The sequence below is a fragment of the Patella vulgata genome, chromosome 2, assembly GCF_932274485.2.
Source record: "Patella vulgata chromosome 2, xgPatVulg1.2, whole genome shotgun sequence".
Taxonomy (NCBI): domain Eukaryota; kingdom Metazoa; phylum Mollusca; class Gastropoda; family Patellidae; genus Patella; species Patella vulgata.
In genome coordinates this window covers 65,554,316-65,573,608 of record NC_065880.2, presented here as the reverse complement: position 1 = coordinate 65,573,608, position 19,293 = coordinate 65,554,316, and the positions used below count along the sequence as shown (strand labels likewise).

Below are 19,293 nucleotides of genomic sequence, written 5' to 3'. Positions count from 1 at the left end.
TTCCAGTGCCACCTGTTGTTACTAAAAATACTTTGAGACGCGTACTGCCAGGCGGTTTTTAAGCGGATGTCCTTTGCCGTGTCTGGATAATCAAAAATTGAGCGGATGTTGTCGTTTCTATAGCAATTCTTTCGATCCTGCATCTTTTCTGCAAATTGATGGGATTGAAATTGTTGTGCCTGATCTTTTACCTTTGTGAGCTTTACCCAAATCCCATCAGCACGCCAACGATGACAAAGGGAAATGACTACTCACGCACATTATTCTGCGTGAGTAAATACATGTACTCGCCTCACTCGCGCAAGTCTATATTTGCGTGAGTAGTCATCTACTCGCCACCAATTTGCTCGTGGCAAGCCCTGTAAAGAGGTCACAATTTTTATCCGATTTTGTTGAAACTTGAAATGTAAGTTTATAACCCAAAGATCTTGGATCCTTTCGATATTCGCGCATATCGGCCCTTAACTTCCTGAATTATGGCCCCTGATTGTACGAAAAATCGCGTTTTTAGCTTGTGGACCCTATAGAGGTCATAATTTTTATCCGATATAAAAAAACGTATTATTATATCACCGTTCCACCCTAAGGACAGTTGAGTTTGAATTTTGTGAAAATCGCCCCAAAATTGACAGACAAAATGGCCGCCGTTCGTTCTCAATTAGCGTAAAAATATGGTATATCAAGGTTGTGGACCCTATAGAGGTCACAATTTTTTATCCGATTTTGTTGAAACTTGAAATGTAAGTTTATAACACAAAGATCTTGGTTCCTTTCGATATTCGCACATATTGGATCATAACTTCCTGAATTATGGCCCTTGATTGTACGAAAAAATCACTTCTTTTGTTGTCCCCCGCCTTTCGAAGAAAGCAGGGGACTATTAAAATGGGTTCGTCCGTCTGTCTGTCCGTCCGTCTGTCTGTCCGTCACACTTTTTGGGACACAATAACTCTCTTCCTAATTGAGCTAGAATGTTCAAACTTGGTGTATGTGTTTATTAGGTCAATGCCTTGATGGAGTTCGAAGATGAGCATTTTCCGCTTAGGGTAAGCAGAGATAAGCAATTTGATTGGTTGATGCTTTGGGACACGATAACTCTCTTCCTAATTGGGCTAGAATGTTCAAACTTGGTGTATGTGTTGATTAGGTCAATGCCTTGATGGAGTTCGAAGATGAGCATTTTCCGCTTAGGGTAAGCAGAGATAAGCAATTTGATTGGTTGATGCTTTGGGACACGATAACTTTTAATTGAGCTAGAATGTTCAAACTTGGTGTATGTGTTTATTAGGTCAATGCCTTGATGGAGTTCGAAGATGAGCATTTTCCGCTTAGGGTAAGCAGAGATAAGCAATTTGATTGGTTGATACTTTGGGGCACGATAACTCTCTTCCTAATTGAGCTAGAATGTTCAAACTTGGTGTATGTGTTGATTAGGTCAATGCCTTGATGGAGTTCGAAGATGAGCATTTTCCGCTTAGGGTAAGCAGAGATAAGCAATTTGATTGGTTGATGCTTTGGGACACGATAACTTTAGTTCTAATTAAGTGAGATTGATGAAACTTGGTGTATAGATTTATTATATGAATACCTTAACTAAGTTCGATAATGAACATTTTTTGCTGAGGGTAAGCAGAGTGATAAGCAATTTGATTGGTAGAAACTTTGGAACACAATAACTCTCCTTCTAATTGAGGTAGAATGTTCAAACTTGGCATAGGTGTCTATTAGGTGAATGTTTAAACTTGATGTATATGTAGATGTTCATTAGGTGAATGTCTTGACTGAGTTCAATAATTAACATTTCGAGCTGAAGCTAAGCAGAGCTAATCGATTTCATTTGTCGATGGTTTGGGACAAGATAATCTTGATTCTATCTGATAGAGAGTGATGAAACTTAGTGAAAAAAATAAATGTACGATTAATTAATATGTGTCATCTATTTATTTTGCAATTTCGGCGGGGGACATCAGCCTCACTGTTGGCTTGTTGAGCTTGTTCTCTGTCCATCTCTTGCAAAATGTGGGCGTATCTTGCATGGCAACCGCTTGTTATCTGATTTTGTTGAAACTTGAAATATAAGTTTATAACCCAAAGATCTTGGTTCCTTTCGATATTCGCGCATATCGGACCGTAACTTCCTGAATTATGGCCCCTGATTGTACGAAAAATCTGCGTTTTTAGCGTGTGGACCCTATAGAGGTCATAATTGTTATCCGATTTAAAAAAACGTATTATTATATCACCGTTACACCCTAAGGACGGCTAAGTTCGAATTTCGTGAAAATCAGCCCATAACTGACAGACAAAATGACCGCCCCTCGTTCTCAAATAGCTTAAAAATATGGTACATGTATATCAAGGTTGTGGATCCTATAGAGGTCACAATTTTTATCTGATTTTGTTGAAACTTGAAATGTAAGTTTATAACCCTAAGATTTCAGTTCCTTTCGATATTTGCGCATATCGAATTGTAATTTCCTGAATTATGGCTGTTGATTGTAGGAAAAATCACTTTCTTTTTAGCTTGTTCTCTATCCATCTCTCAAAAATGTGGGCGTATTCTGCCTGCCAGCCGCTGGTTCTCTTAACCCATCCTTGCAGATGAGTTAGTTCATCTGGACTTGTTGATACTTAAAGATGAATCACCAAGACACAATTGTAAATTGGCATCAGAATGGATAGATTGCCGGTAACAAGACTCTCTGAGCAGAATAATAACATAGCTGTTACATATACATGTACATTGTAGACTATGACAATCATATGAAAATATACATGCTCCAAAACCTTTTCTTTGACAGAAATGTCTTGGTTCCCGGAAAGAAATAACCAAACGTGGTTACAGAAAATATGTGCAGGGATTTTGAAAGCAGGACCAATACCAAATCATGTAGCATTTATTATGGATGGTAACCGCAGATTTGCTACAAAGAACAGCATAGATAGAGCACAAGGTCATTTACAAGGCTTTAATAAACTAGCACAGGTAATACATAGTATTAGTCTTGATAAACATTGTTAGTGGCATTAAAGTCGTTTAAAAAATTAATGATATCCTTTATATGTAGCCCAGGGGCATAAAGAAAATTTGAATCAACTAGTCCAGGGCTAGTAGCCTACTGTCAGACAGTAGCCGGGCATTGATTTCCACTAGTCCGTAGTTGGACAAAGTACAACCTTTAAACATGCATTATGCAAGAGCTAAATCTGCCTATTGCAGGTCTTTTTTAAACCTGAAATGTTTTCTAAAGTATTAATTAGACATTAATTAACTGATCCAGGCCTTAATCAACTCTCGATGGCATCAGATTTCTCCGATATTAAATAGATTAGAATGGTTCAGCGATACTTTGATTTAATCAAATATGGAGGACCAAGACTTAGCTTCGATCAACCAGTACGGTGGTTGAAATTATTGCACACGTCTGTCAAACATATCTTCGCTTGCAATAGAGTAATCTGAATGAAATTTTCAAATTATTCATTTTACATCATCTACTTTTGAACTATTATAGCAAGAATGGCTAGTTCTTTATCTAAATCTTACATTATGTATCTTTAATATTAGCCTGCCTGTAAAATAAAACCAAGAATGGTTGAATTTTCATAAAAGACCACGCCCCCCTCCAAAAAGAATTTTTTACTCGCTTCGCTCGGAAGCTATTTTTCTAAAACACTCAGCAAATCCCTGCTCTCATACCACACTGTATGACATGCCAATCTGGATTAGCCCAGTCGGTGCGGAACAGTAGGACTTTAAACTTCAATTTAAATATGTCCCAATCTTTATTCTGGTCAACAAATTGTACTATTTTACAATATTCCAATCAATTGATGATGCAAATTTTATCTTAACACACCTAATTTAAAAAATTGGAAAAATTCAACTAAATGATTTGAAAAGCCTGACGTAAAGCTTTTCAAATGTGACTTGTATTTAAAAATATTTTTGAACCCTCTGGACAAGTAAAATAGGATTTAATGGATAATTTACACAACAGGTAAGACACTAACACATCTTGTACTTAAAATAAGGCTATTTTTTATACGCCCACATTTTCATGTGGATGTATTATGCCGTCGCCCCTGTCCGTCCGTCCACAATTGTTTATGGACTCTCTACAGGTCACAATTCTTATCCGATTTTGACGAAACTTGAAGTATAGGTTTATCCCCAAAAGATCTCGGCTGCTTTCGATATTGGCATGTATCGGATCGAAACTTCATGGATTATGGCCCCTGATTGTACGAAAAATCACGTTTTTAGCTTGTGGACCCTATAAGAGGTCACAATTTTTATCCGATTTTGTTGAAACTTGAAATGTAAGTTTATAACCCAAAGATCTCGGTTCCTTTCGATATTCGCGCATATCGGACCGTAACTGCCTGAATTATGACCCCTGATTGTACAAAAAATCACGTTTTTAGCTTTTGGACCCTATAAAGGTCATAATTTCGAATTGGAATTTCCTGAATTATGGTCCTTGATTGTAGGAAAAATCACTTTCTTTTTAGCTTGTTCTCTATCCATCTTTCGAAAATGTGGGCGTATCCTATCTGGCATCCGCTGGTTATTTTCTGGAGCTGTCAAGCCAGCAAGGGTGTTATTGTCCCTTTAAGATTCAAACCTTTCCTACATAAGTGATATATTACTTGTTAATGGTCTATAAAGATTTATTCCTTGCTATCCGGTATCATGAAAATCTGGAACATTCTCTACTTTTATTCCTTATTCTTATTTAAGACGTTAGAATGGTGTTTAGATTTAGGAATAAGTGAAGTTACGGTTTATGCATTCAGTATTGAAAATTTTAAAAGATCAAAAGATGAAGTAGATTGTTTAATGGAATTGGCTCGACAGAAGTTTTCTAAACTGCTGCACGAAAAGTAAGTACCTGTAGGATTTAGTTTGATAGCTATTAATTCATAAAAAAAAATCATATAATAAGGACAATGATTTTTATATGCCCACAATTTATTTGTAGACACTTGATACAAAAGTTAAACTTTGATCTGTCGCTACAAGCAGGAAATAGTTGCATTGTCACTTCTCAGTCAGCCAGAAATATTGGTGTAATTTTTAATTCAAATTTTTCTTTGGAAAATCAGATAAACAATATCTGTAAAATATATCATTTTAATCTTAGAAACATAGCTAAAATAAGTAAATATTTGTCGTCGACAATTGCAGTCTTCAAGTGATAATTTGCTCCATATTGAGAAGACTTTTGAGGTTGCTGCCCCAGGCCACGAAATTTCAAATTTCGGCGTAACCAGAAAAATGGTTGCGGGTTTATGCTCTGCGTAACCATTTTCTTTGGTTACGCCAGATGATCATTGCGTAACCAATTGGTTACATAAAATGGTTGCGCTGTTTTCATGTTTTATCCAGATTTAAATGGTGCTATTATTCATTTCCACTTGCAGTGAATGTATTTTTTAAAGAAATAACTTGACTAACTTTATTCTTTTATATTTAATATTATATTAGGTTAACTGTAATGACTTTAATCCCACGGTGTCCCCATTTAAACAATATAACATTAGAAAAAAAAATGTTCAACTTCACTAAATCCTTACATTTTAATAATGAGGGGAATCGGTTCCAGAAATTACTAATGGATTTTCGTTTTTATATTATATCTGACCTTCAAAAACCAGGAATGGTAGCTACCACATTGTTTTCGGTCACTGAAGACTACATGCGTACTTCATATTACACTTGACACTTGCAATCATTCATCCAAGCACGTAGCATGCGATAGCCTCACTCATAGGTATAGCGACTGATTGACAAACAGTATTTATTATAAACCTCGGCACTCTATACACAAAGTCTCAAAAGGAAACAGAATAGTTTGATGTCATGAAATAATATTTAAATAGACAGGAGAGTAAAATCGTTTATATTATCACTCGAGCGAAGCCGGGGGGGGGGGGGGGGGTCAAAGTTGACGACATACATACGGGTCATTGGTACTACAGCATGGCTATAGTGAAAACTGAAAGGAACACATGTAGTAAATTCTTTGGAAATATAGCCGACATGTTAAATAGTCAAGGTACGCTTTCAAAATTTATGGCATAACTAATCATTTAAAGAATTAGGAGTGAGGGGCATTTTTAAATCAACGTGCTTGCAACTGGTCAATAGCCTACGTGGTGTCAAAGTATGTGATCTGTCAAAGTACCGGTAAAATGGAGAAATAAAATGCCAAGAATGAATGAATGGAGTTTGTGCTATAATACAAATAATTTAGACCCGTGTCACAAAATCATCCTGTATAAAAATTGATCATATGTGAATAAATCTGTTAATGAAATTTGTTAACGTAACCGATATTTCAATTTGCGTAACCAGGAAATCGGACGCGTGTTTTTGAGCTAGCGCGACCGCGCGTAACCGATTGGTATCGTTCGCGTCAAATTTCATGGCCTGCTGCCCCAAAACTGTGGAATAAACTTCCTTATACCATCAGTCATGTACTTCTTTGCCATTCAACATTTCTCTTAAAACCCACTTATTTAAAATATGGAACAAGGAAGTTTATCCCATCCAGTCGGTCATGTACTTTCTGTCATCATTTAAATTTTCTCTTAAAACCCACTTGTTTAAAATTTGGAATAAAGAAGTTTATTCCACAGTTTTTGGACATTCTCGCTGAAACTGACGAGATTGTCATTTTTCTCAATATGGAGCAAATTATCACTTGAAGGCCTAATTGTGGGCGAGATTCATAAAAACATAAAAGATTACTAAGATAAGTAGGTGCCAGGTTATTTATACATTTAAAGACTAATAATAAAATCTTATATTTAATTCTAAAAATAACAGGAAGCCAGTGTAGTTGCTCTAGAATAGGTGTGATATGATCCCTGTATAATGTTCTAGAAATAAGGCGAGCAGCTAAGTTTTGTAACTTTTGCAGTTTTTCAAGTTGTTTGAGGGGTATACCATACAGGACAGAATTAAAAGAATCTATGCGAGAAATAACTAATGAATTTATTAGTGGATTAATATTTACATATTTTACCTTGTTTCTTAAATTCAAATAACATATTTTACAGATATTGTTTATGTGATTTTCCAAAGAAAAATTTGAATTAAACATTACACTAATATTTCTGGCTGATTGAGAAGTGACAATGCAACATCTCCTGCTTGTATTAGTCCGGTGGCTGAAGGGGGGGAATCGCCACCCGAGCTGTGAATTTATGACACCAAGTTTTTCTAGACGAGTTTTTTGCGTAGATTCCGAATCTGGGTGATGATCAGGCAATTGAGGAGGCGTTTTCGAGATATGGGGGGTCAAATGCCTACAATTGGGGGAAAATGCGATTTTGTTGAAACTTCAAATGTAAGTTTATAACCCAAAGATCTCGGTTCATTTCGATATTCGCGCATATCGGACCGTAACTTCCTGAATTATGGCCCCTGATTGTACCAAAAATCGTGTTTTTAGCTTGTGGACCCTATAGAGGTCATAATTTTTATCCGATTTAAAATAACGTATTATTATATTACCGTTCCACCCTAAGGACAGTTGAGATTGAATTTTGTGAAAATTGACAGACAAAATGGCTGCCGTTCGTTCTCAAATAGCGTAAAAATATGGTATATCAAGGTTGTGGACCCTATAGAGGTCACAATTTTTATCCGATTTTGTTGAAACTTGAAATGTAAGTTTATAATCCAAAGATCTCGGTTCCTTTCGATATTCGTGCATATGGGACCGTAACTTCCTGAATTATGGCCCCTGATTGTACGAAAAATCGCTTTCTTTTTAGCTTGTTCTCTATCCATCTCTCGAAAATGTGGGCGTATCCTGCCTGGCAGCTTCTGGTTATCCGATTTTGTTGAAACTTGAAATGTAAGTTTATAACCCAAAGATCTCGGTTCCTTTCGATATTCGCGCATATCGGACCGTAACTTCCGGAATTATGGCCCCTGATTGTATGAAAAATCGCGTTTTTAGCTTGTGGACCCTATAGAGATCATAATTTTTATCCGATTTAAAAAAACGTATTATTATATCACCGTTACACCCTAAGGATGAATGAGTTCGAATTTCATGAAAGTCGGCCCAAAATTGACAGACAAAATGGCCGCCGTTCGTTCTCAAATAGCGTAAAAATATGGTATATCAAGGTTGTGGACCCTATAGAGGTCACAATTTTTATTTGATTTTGTTGAAACTTGAAATGTAACTTTATAACCCAAAGATCTCGATTCCTTTCGATATCCCGCATATCGGACCGTAATTTCCTGAATTATGGCCACTGATTGTACGAAAAATTGCGTTTTTAGCTTGTGGACCCTATAGAGGTCATAATTTTTATCCGATTTAAAAAAACGTATTATTATATCACCCGATTTAAAAAAACGTATTATTATATCACCCTAAGGACGAATGAGTTCGAATTTCATGAAAATCGGCCCAAAATTGACAGACAAAATGGACACCGTTCGTTCTCAAATAGCGTAAAAATATGGTATATCAAGGTTGTGGACCCTATAGTGGTCACAATTTTTATCAGATTTTGTTGAAACTTGAAATGTAAGTTTATAACCCACAGATCTCGGTTCCTTTCGATATTCGCCCATATCGGACCGTAACTTCCTGCTTTTTGGCCCCTGATTGTACAAAAAATCATGTTTTTAGCTTGTGGACCCATTAGAGGTCATAATTTTTATCCGATTTAAAAAAAAACGTATTATTATATTACCGTTCCACCCTAAGGACAGTTGAGTTTGAATTTTTTGAAAATCGCCCCAAAATTGACAGACAAAATGGCCGCCGTTCGTTCTCAATTAGCGTAAAAATATGGTATATCAAGGTTGTGGACCCTATAGAGGTCACAATTTTTATCCGATTTTGTTGAAACTTGAAATGTAAGTTTATAATCCAAAGATCTCAGTTCCTTTCAATATTCGTGCATATCGGACCGTAACTTCCTGAATTATGGCCCCTGATTGTACGAAAAATCGCTTTCTTTTTAGCTTGTTCTCTATCCATCTCTCGAAAATGTGGGCGTATCCTGCCTAGCAGCCGCTAGTTATTCGATTTTGTTGAAACTTGAAATGTAAGTTTATAACACAAAGATCTCGGTTCTTTTTGATATTCGTGCATATCGGACCGTAACTTCATGAATTATGGTCCCTTATTGTATGACAAATCGCGTTTTTAGCTTGTGGACCCTATAGAGGTCATAATTTTTATCCGATTTAAAAAAACATTTTATTATATCACCGTTAAACCCTAAGGAAGGTTGAGTTTGAATTTCGTGAAAATCGGCCCAAAACTGACAGACAAAGTACCCAACTTGACACAAAAATATAACCCTTGTGTCCAATCCCCGTTATGTGACTTCCCCGACACACATTATTTTTTTAATACCATACATGTACATATATTGTAATAGTGATAAATGTACCTTTGGTTTAATGCAATGTGGTTTTTTTTGTTCTGACACTATTTATTCAATAAATATTTACATATTATAAAAGTACACTATATGATTGTGGGATCTGAAAACAAGCCGGGGCTTATATAAATTCATCTCCCGGGGACATTATTTACAATAAAATATAAATACTTTGTATAAGATTGTAATCATAAATAACAAACTGGTATAAAATTACAAAGTAAAAGTGTTTACTCTCATTTAATTAATCAAAATGATCCTGTAAACAGGATGATCCTGTAAACATATCTTATTTATTTTGCTTCTTATTGTCAACAATATTCAAACGGGAACACATCAATAACAACACATTTGTACACTTATGGATGTTTAATCTGTAATCGAGGGTACAAAGTCAGAGGGGTCAAAACCAAAAGTGTGTCCTCCACGGGCCATCATCATGGTAGGCTACACCATTAACGCGACCCCTGCAAATGTGTAGGGCGGTCAGGTAATGAAATGAGAAGCCTCCCCACACCATTACACTTCCCCCACCCCATGGATTAGTTTCGAAGATGCAGCAGTCTGCAAGACGTTCCCCAAGAAATCTCCACACACGTTGACGGCCATCAGCGCGATAAAGATGAAAGCGACCCTTCAGCACTGAAAAGCACACTTTGCCAGTCTACTCTTCTCCATGTCTGGTGTCCTTGAGCCCTTATCAAACGCCGCTGACGGTGATGATCCCTGAGGATAGCTCTAACATAAGGTCGTCGTGCACGGAGTCCTACTTCTTTTAGACGACATCTTACGGTGTTGGCACTTACTGGTCCTTGTCTTCCGACGACTGCTGCACCTGTTCCAGTCGCTGCGCGGAATCTGTTACGCAGATCAGTGACCCGGATGTAGCGTTTGGGAGCATTGTGTGAAACAATAGTTAAGAGTATTGCATAATATTATACATACAAAACCACCTAGTAATAAAATATTTGGGAAAAAAAAGTGATGCGTTTTCCATGGCGCTCAGGATGGGAGGCATCTGGCGTGCGATGGTGTTACATGGTTAGCCCTGTGCGACCTGTTTGAAAATGGGCGTCAGCTTCTCTATAGAGATTTACAGGTAGGTACTTTTTGGTGCCAGTGAGGAGTCTCGCGAGATTATCGTTGTGCAACATTACATTGCGGGATTGACTTCTCTGCTGGTGACGTCTACAGGTGGAAGTTAATTCATTTGTGACTTAAAGAAGATACATTACCTGGGATGCGTGTGACTTGTCTACGATATCACCTCAGGTGGAACTGGACGTAAAACTCCAGAAACGAATGGGATGTGATTTACGGCTTTCCAAATGTATAATTACCTCGGACGTGATTTACCGATTTTTGATGTATTTGTCAATAGAGGAATTACTATTTTGAATGTATAATGGATAATAATACTACGACCACTGTAAGGTGAGCATCTATGGGTGTGCTTTTTTTTATATTCACTATTTTTATTCGCACTTCATATGCAAATAATCTGTAATCGAGGGTACAAAGTCAGAGGGGTCAAAACCAAAAGTGTGTCCTCCACGGGCCATCATCATGGTAGGCTACACCATTAACGCGACCCCTGCAAATGTGTAGGGCGGTCAGGTAATGAAATGAGAAGCCTCCCCACACCATTACACTTCCCCCACCCCATGGATTAGTTTCGAAGATGCAGCAGTCTGCAAGACGTTCCCCAAGAAATCTCCACACACGTTGACGGCCATCAGCGCGATAAAGATGAAAGCGACCCTTCAGCACTGAAAAGCACACTTTGCCAGTCTACTCTTCTCCATGTCTGGTGTCCTTGAGCCCTTATCAAACGCCGCTGACGGTGATGATCCCTGAGGATAGCTCTAACATAAGGTCGTCGTGCACGGAGTCCTACTTCTTTTAGACGACATCTTACGGTGTTGGCACTTACTGGTCCTTGTCTTCCGACGACTGCTGCACCTGTTCCAGTCGCTGCGCGGAATCTGTTACGCAGATCAGTGACCCGGATGTAGCGGTCTTGAGCCTGGGTTGTAACGCGTTGTGGACCAGGACGTTGACGGTCACGTGTTGATCCAGTAACTGGAACACGTTCCACCAACCTTACAATAGTGGACTGATGACAATTGAAGTGTCTGGCAATAGCACGTGTAGACATGCCAGCCCGGGACATTCCCATGGCTTCATTCCGTTGATTTTCAGTAAGTCTTGGCATCTCTAGCTCGATTCCTTCACACGTCCAACAACAAATTACGACAGATTGACGTTTCACAGTTCATTAAGTTGAAAACATGCTTTTAAAGGGCTCACACACAATGCTGCACGTGAATATTGGGTTTTTCATGTGCATCTCGTGCAATTTTTTTTTGTGCACACAGGCCGATATTTTTTGCGTTTGGGAGCATTGTGTGAAACAATAGTTAAGAGTATTGCATAATATTATACATACAAAACCACCTAGTAATAAAATATTTGGGAAAAAAAAGTGATGCGTTTTCCATGGCGCTCAGGATGGGAGGCATCTGGCGTGCGATGGTGTTACATGGTTAGCCCTGTGCGACCTGTTTGAAAATGGGCGTCAGCTTCTCTATAGAGATTTACAGGTAGGTACTTTTTGGTGCCAGTGAGGAGTCTCGCGAGATTATCGTTGTGCAACATTACATTGCGGGATTGACTTCTCTGCTGGTGACGTCTACAGGTGGAAGTTAATTCATTTGTGACTTAAAGAAGATACATTACCTGGGATGCGTGTGACTTGTCTACGATATCACCTCAGGTGGAACTGGACGTAAAACTCCAGAAACGAATGGGATGTGATTTACGGCTTTCCAAATGTATAATTACCTCGGACGTGATTTACCGATTTTTGATGTATTTGTCAATAGAGGAATTACTATTTTGAATGTATAATGGATAATAATACTACGACCACTGTAAGGTGAGCATCTATGGGTGTGCTTTTTTTTATATTCACTATTTTTATTCGCACTTCATATGCAAATAATCGTAATCAAAATGAACCGATCGGATAAACGGCTCGCGGGAAAATAAACGATTCATCTGATAGTTAAACATTGTAGATAAATTAACAGGTTTTGTTTTTTAAATGCATCTCGGGAAATTGGACTGCTCGTCTAATAAATAAACGCATTAGATAAGTCAACGAGTCGGCCATTTCTAAAACCCTCCCAGAGAAATTAAACGGTGTACCATTAAATTAACCCTTTCAATGCTAGTCGTAAATCCACTGCCTGTGCTAGACCCATTTTTGAGGAAAAAAGATAGGTTGGAACTGAATGCCAAGCAGTACTTATGGAAGCTTTTATAAAAAAATCTTTTTGTCTGTTGGGATGGGCATGAGGTTGGGCTAAGAGGAAAAATTAGAATTTTGGAAATTTGCATAATAATGTAGTCACGGCCATTTTGGATTTCTCATTTCTCACTAAAGCTAAAACGAAAACGAATTTTTCTCCATGAAATACTTAAAAGATATTGTTTTTTTCACTGGATTTTAATAAAGATATATAAAATGAACAAAAATATCAATAGCAGCCATGAGCAATGCCACCACGAACACGCGCATCACGTCTCCCGCTCCCATGACCACGTGCGGATTGCAATACCTTGTTTTTACATTCACTTTCACTTTCATCCCCAAGTCCCATATCATTATCAATATAGTCAGTCAATAGATCTACACGTTCGGGACTCAGGAATTGCCTACGTCTTTTACGATCCAGCAGGCCAGCATTATTATCAACATCAAATTATTGTCAGAATCTACTGCAGACACAGGGCTATCGTGTTCACATTGGGCTTGTTCATCATGCACGGGAGACATAGCTAGCTATGGGCGGAACGTCGCGCAACAAATCACGCACTTCATAATACCAATCACTGTCCTGACTACTATCATTATCAAGTAACTGGAAACAAATTATGTGTATCACCCGCCTCGAAATTGTCCACGTGTTGGTCAGCAAGACGTCATTCACGACTTGTCGAGAGTGCATCGTCTACGTTTTACGGTTTGCCGCTTTGAAACACGTGGAAATATGTTCTAGTGTATAGAAAATACAATAGATGGCACTTGCAGTAACGGTACTAATTTTAGCGAGGGCTTTACTGAGTACACGGTAATTCCGGGTACGCGCATTTTACCGACATTTTATAATACCTGGTACTACCAGGTATACGCAGTGAAAGGGTTAAACCATAGTACTAATTAAACGATTTTTGTAATTTCCAAACGATTTTTATCAATATCAAACAATGTTTTGAAATTAAACTATATGCATAGTTTTTAGCGCTATAAACCCCTTATTAGAAGATACAAGGGTTACAGTGTGTAACAATCTGGATTATGACCCCTGATTGTACATGTATGAACAATCGTTTTTATACGCCCACATTGAAATGTGAACGTATATTGCCGTCCGTCCATCGTCCACAATTTCTTGTGAACGCTCTTAACGCCAAAAGTTATCATCCAATTGTTTTAAAATTGATATATGTTGTTTAAATTAGTAAGATGAAAAAGCCTATTTAATTTCAATAATTTCCTTTTATTACCTCTAGAGTTATGGCCCTTGTTTCATTTTGTTGAACCTTGTGAACGCTCTAATGCCAAAAGTTAACATCCGATCTTTGTGAAATTTATATGCAATATTTAAGTTAGTAAAATGAAGAAGCCTATTGAATTTCAGCAATTTCCGTTTATTACTTCTAGAGTATGAAATTTATATGCATCATTTAAATTTGTGAAACAGAGGTCTATTGAATTTCAGCAATTTCCACCAATAATTTCTAGAGTTATGACGATTGTGAACTTTGTGAACGTTTGAATGACAAAAGTGATCATGTGATCTGTATGAAATTTATATGCATTATTGAAATTAGTAAAATTGAAAAAGCCTGTCAAATTTCAACAATTTCTGTAGATTACTTCCGGAATCTGATCTGTATGGAACTGTTTTGTAAAGGCCCCCAATTACCTACAAAGGAATAAATATGCGACAACCCTTGTTGACCGCTCGGACGATTTAGCTGCTGTGGGCGTATGTTTCGTTGCCTGGCAACCTACCTTTTATTAAGTAGTCAATCAACTTGCTTGTTGGCTACAATAACAGTCATACCTCGGCATGGATTGTGCATCTCGCTCAGGAATCATGCATCTTCGACGCTCCGTACCGGTAGATATTAAAATAATTGGATCATACATTTAATGGTTTCCCTTACCAGTTGTTAGTTAAATTTAAATCTTAGTTGAATATAATCCTTGGATAGAACACCAAATACACCGAGAAACAGTCATTAATAATATATTTTTCTGACAAAATCTCCAATGCCAAATCCGCCGATGACATGTGACATCGGTTGCAGTTCGGTCTACTTGACGCATCGTGGGCATGTGTCAGGTTTGTCGGAACCAGAAAACCAACTAAAAACAATAACGAGAGAGAGAGAGAGAAATGGGTTTTAACGTCCACTCGACACAAACTAGGTCATTTCGTAACTAACATATGGTTTAATTTTATTTCAATAATGCGCTTGCGCGTAGGGGTCTTTAGCAGTGGGAGGAAACCGGAGGACCCGGAGAAAACCCACGAGGTTGGACAGGCGACCCTACTCCTTGTCACGTACAACCGGGGATTCGAAACCACGCCAGTCGACTCAATGACAAACTTTATGATACAGCGTGCGCACGCTAACCATTCAGCCATCCAACCCCCCAAAATATGGTTTGACAAAGACTGTAACAGACTACGAAGGGACATGTTAAAGGCTCAACTTAATTTCAATAACAGCCCACAGAATAATTATCTCAAGAGAAATCCATTATAGCCAAAAGAAAATTTATGAAAAGGTAACTAAATATAAAAGCTGTGAAGCTAAAAATTCAATTATTAAGAAGCTTAATGAGTTAGAGACGAATGTCCCCATAATTTATTGGAACCTGGTAGATTCTTTGTTAGATGATAAAAATGATAAACCTAAAACTAACAGTGACAATCCTATTGATAACTGGCATCAGCATTTTTCTAAATTATACCAAAATAATAATATAAACGATTCTGACTCTCAGGGAATAAACCACAGGGGCGGATCTAGGAATTTTGAAATGGGGGGGGGGCGCCGCAAAATAAGGGCACTGACCGCCGAGACGCAGCACCCCGCTGAGAGGGGGGCGGGCGCTCCCCAAGAAAATTATCCGTCATTTCCTGCATCTGTAGCCATTCCAAGAGCAATTTGTCTGATATTTTCATCTAAGTAAACGTTCAGAAATCGTTGAAAAAGAGTCTTAAAATCGAGCAAAAAAGCCAGTTGAACACGCGACTCGAAAATTGTCAAGGCAAGCGAGGCATTATGATGGGAAAAAAGACGAATCGATTCCCTAGCCACTTCACTTTTTAAGCCTTGTAAATTGTACTGTCCACACATGAAACAATGCTACATCAAGTTGCACTAATGCGCGTCGGTGATGGGCATGAGTGTATAGTAGTATACGCCGCCGATTCCACAAGATGCTATCATTGATGTCTGTCTATAGTCACTCTATACGATTAGGGCACCGTCAGCTAAACAACAAGAATTCGTTTGAAAGTGGAAGCATTAATTAGACCAGACTGGTGTGTTTGAGTCATTGATTGATTACTCATCTATCGTAGCAATGATCTCTGTGAAAAAATAATATTTGGAACGTGTTTAACCAGTTCTATCACATATGTGATAATGACTGGCACCAATATTGTCCTTTAATGCCTGCTGCATCAGCTTTTTTAATGTTTTTTAAATATACTAAGGATAGTTTGACAAAGACATCAGTTGTTGTATCAGCTTCAAGTTTAAAATAAAGAACATAAACAACTTCTTTTTAACAGTAGAATTGTCTGTGCTTCCATCTACAAGGGCACTATAAAAGTCTGCCTTATTTAAGTCTTCCTTTAACTGTTCTGATATATGTTCTCTGTGACAATCTATGAACTCAGCACATTGTTTTCTATTTATGTATACATCTCCAACATCAACCCCATGTTTAGCTTCTAATTTGACTATATTCTCATAAACTGACATAGGGAGGTCATGCTTTGCAATGTAATACGCTACTTCTATTTTCTTTTTCAATTGTTCATTTACAGTTTCTGAAAATCTGGACAGTGATTCACCAAATGTTTGATGATTTGGATCAAGAATAGAATGGGATGTCGGCTGTTTCGTACCTAGTTCATTCGTACCTCACATGAGCTGTTTCGTACCTTGGTTAATTTCATCATGAGCTGTTTCGTAACTTCGCTAATTTCAACTTTTACATGCACTTAAGCTTAACCCTCCTCCTTTTGCACCCGGGCTTGTATGGCGGGGTATCGGGTTCAAAATGCAATCTAGAGTAAAAAGCAGAAAGTCAACAGTAAAAAGTAGAAAATCAAAAGTAAACGGGAAAATTCTTATCTAAAAGGGTATTTTTATGGTGAAAACCTATAAATTTATGTACTTAGTCAGTAGAAACATCAAGCTTTTCAACTTTTAATCGTCATAATTCTACTTTCATGGACAAAATTTTTCCTTTCCACTAACAACATTTGACTTTCGACTTTCCGCTTTCTACTGTCAACTTTTGACTCTCGACTTTCCACTTCAGATTTTCTACTCAGGATTTTCTAACGCAGATTTTCTCCAATACCATGGTGGTTGATAGTGGCCATGTAATTTTTCGCCATTTTCATAAGCCGACATCACGACATAACAACAGTATTAGTGAGAGCATACGTCAAAGTAGACTTGGATATTATAGACTTTTGGCAAGCGAAATTTTTCACATCTGTATCGCGTATCCGTATCGTATACGTGATACGTTGCGTCAGTGTAGTTTTAGAGTTTTGACAGACGTTCACGCTGCGTACGTATGAGTAGCTTAGTTCTCTTACAACATGACGACGGTTATCTACCAAAATCACCAATTTTTGGTTTCACTCATTTCAGAAAGTTTATACAACTTTACGGTAGAATCACACCATTTACACCTCCCTAAATTTTGCACGTAGATCAATCAGCATGCAGACAAACAGGAAAAATATAAAAATTCAGAGAAAAACTTATAAAAAATAATGATTAAAAACACATCTTTATCATGGTTAAAATCACATCAAATATACACCTTCGTGTTCTAGGATACACATAGATTCATAAAAACGCTATGTCACAACATTTCAGCGTATAAAAGTAGCAAAAAAGACGATGAAAAGGCGACGATATTATACAGACCTTTCCGTATGAAAGCTGTTCGATATGTGCTGCCGTATCCGTGTGTCGTATCACGTATGAGAAATACACACACATTGATGATGACGTCACACACAAAATCCATACGGATACGCGATGCGGACCAGGAATTTACGCTTGCCAAAAGTCTATAATATCCAAGTCTACTTTGACGTATGCTCTCACTAATATTGTCGTTATGTCGTGTTGTCAGGTTATGAAAATGGCAAAAAATTATATGACCACTATCAGCCACCATAGTATTGGAGAAAATCTGCGTTAGAAAATCCTGAGTAGAAAATCTGAAGTGGAAAGTCGAGAGTCAAAAGTTGACAGTAGAAAGCGGAAAGTCAAAAGTTGAAAGGAGAAATTTTGTCCATGAAAGTAGAATTATGACGATTAAAAGTTGAAAAGCTTGATGTTTCTACTGACTAAGTACATAAATTTATAGGATTTCACCATAAAAATACCCTTTTAGATAAGAATTTTTCCCGTTTACTTTATATTTTCTACTTTTTACTGTTGACTTTCTGCTTTTTACTCTAGATTGCATTTTGAACCCGATACCCCGCCATTGGCTTGGGACTCGCGTTGGCGGAGTTAAAGTTTTTTTTTTGTTTTTTTTTCTTCTATGTGACTACTGCTAGCGTAATTAAAATTTTGCAGTTTTTCTTCTGTTCTATTATGCTTTTATTGTGCGGCAGTTGGTCCATCTACAAATGCACACCTCCTTAGCAGGGTACTGGCCGAAATTTGATTCTGGGCGTAGTCCTCCCACAGGGAAAAAATCTGACCCTGGGTAAAACTGGTGCGAACTCGTTGGTATCGCTTCAATTTTCCCTCTGATACCAGCTTTAGTTGTAGTAGCAATATGGACGACTCTTTGTGCAACAATATACAGAGCAGGTAGAATGGAGGATTGGCAATAACCGCTTGGGTGTTTAGATCGTTATGCCAACCCTCCACGTCATTATTGGTTCTTATAGCTTGCATGAATACACACCAGCTTGCAATGGGCCATGTTCTGTTGTTGATCCAGTTTTTTTCAACGTAGGCAATTACTGTCTGCAGGCGACCTGGCGCGCTCTCTTTTAATTTGTTGAATGCTGGTTGGATATGTTCTAATGGCAAGAATGGTAGTGACATAAGTTTGCGGAGGGATTTGTAGGTGCTACCCTTCGAATTATATGATACAACCAGACCAGACCTTTGGATCTTCCTGTATATGGCTTGACTCCAATGGAAGGCACATCCTAGTAAATATGTTTGTTGGAAAATTTTCTGTAGAGCTTTCCATAAGCCTTTTTCAAAATCTACAACAAATTTCTGAACTGATGGGTGTGGCAGGATATTTAAGATTGAACTGAGAATGGCGACATAATCTTTTTTACGACGACGCGACATAATAGCATACAGGAGTGGCACTTGTTTCGTTTCTGCTCCACTGGATATAAAACAGTTGATAGTGAAAAGTTGTTGGAATGGCGCCTTTGTAACTTTAAATGTGCCGTCCATATACCAACACTTCGACTTTGAGAGTAACCGTAGCTGTTGGTTGGTGGCCAAGATTATATGTCGTTGACCATGTCAGCTTGAAGGAAATCTTGC

General features: G+C 37.8%; 1 protein-coding gene across 3 annotated transcripts in view; it reads left to right on the top strand.

The window, feature by feature from the left end:
• The window catches only part of LOC126811173 (dehydrodolichyl diphosphate synthase complex subunit DHDDS), a 94,818-nt gene that overhangs the window by 3,936 nt on the left and 71,589 nt on the right, over positions 1-19,293 (top strand). Inside the window, exons 2-3 of one of the 3 annotated variants that reach the window (XM_050536717.2) lie at positions 2,802-2,986; positions 4,745-4,887. In XM_050536717.2, coding sequence (XP_050392674.1) covers positions 2,804-2,986; positions 4,745-4,887 — 326 coding nt within the window. In that variant the 5' untranslated portion in view covers positions 2,802-2,803. Of the gene's footprint in view, positions 1-2,801; positions 2,987-4,744; positions 4,888-19,293 lie in introns of those variants that run through there. The other 2 variants (XM_050536715.1, XM_050536714.1) reach the window with 2 other exon arrangements.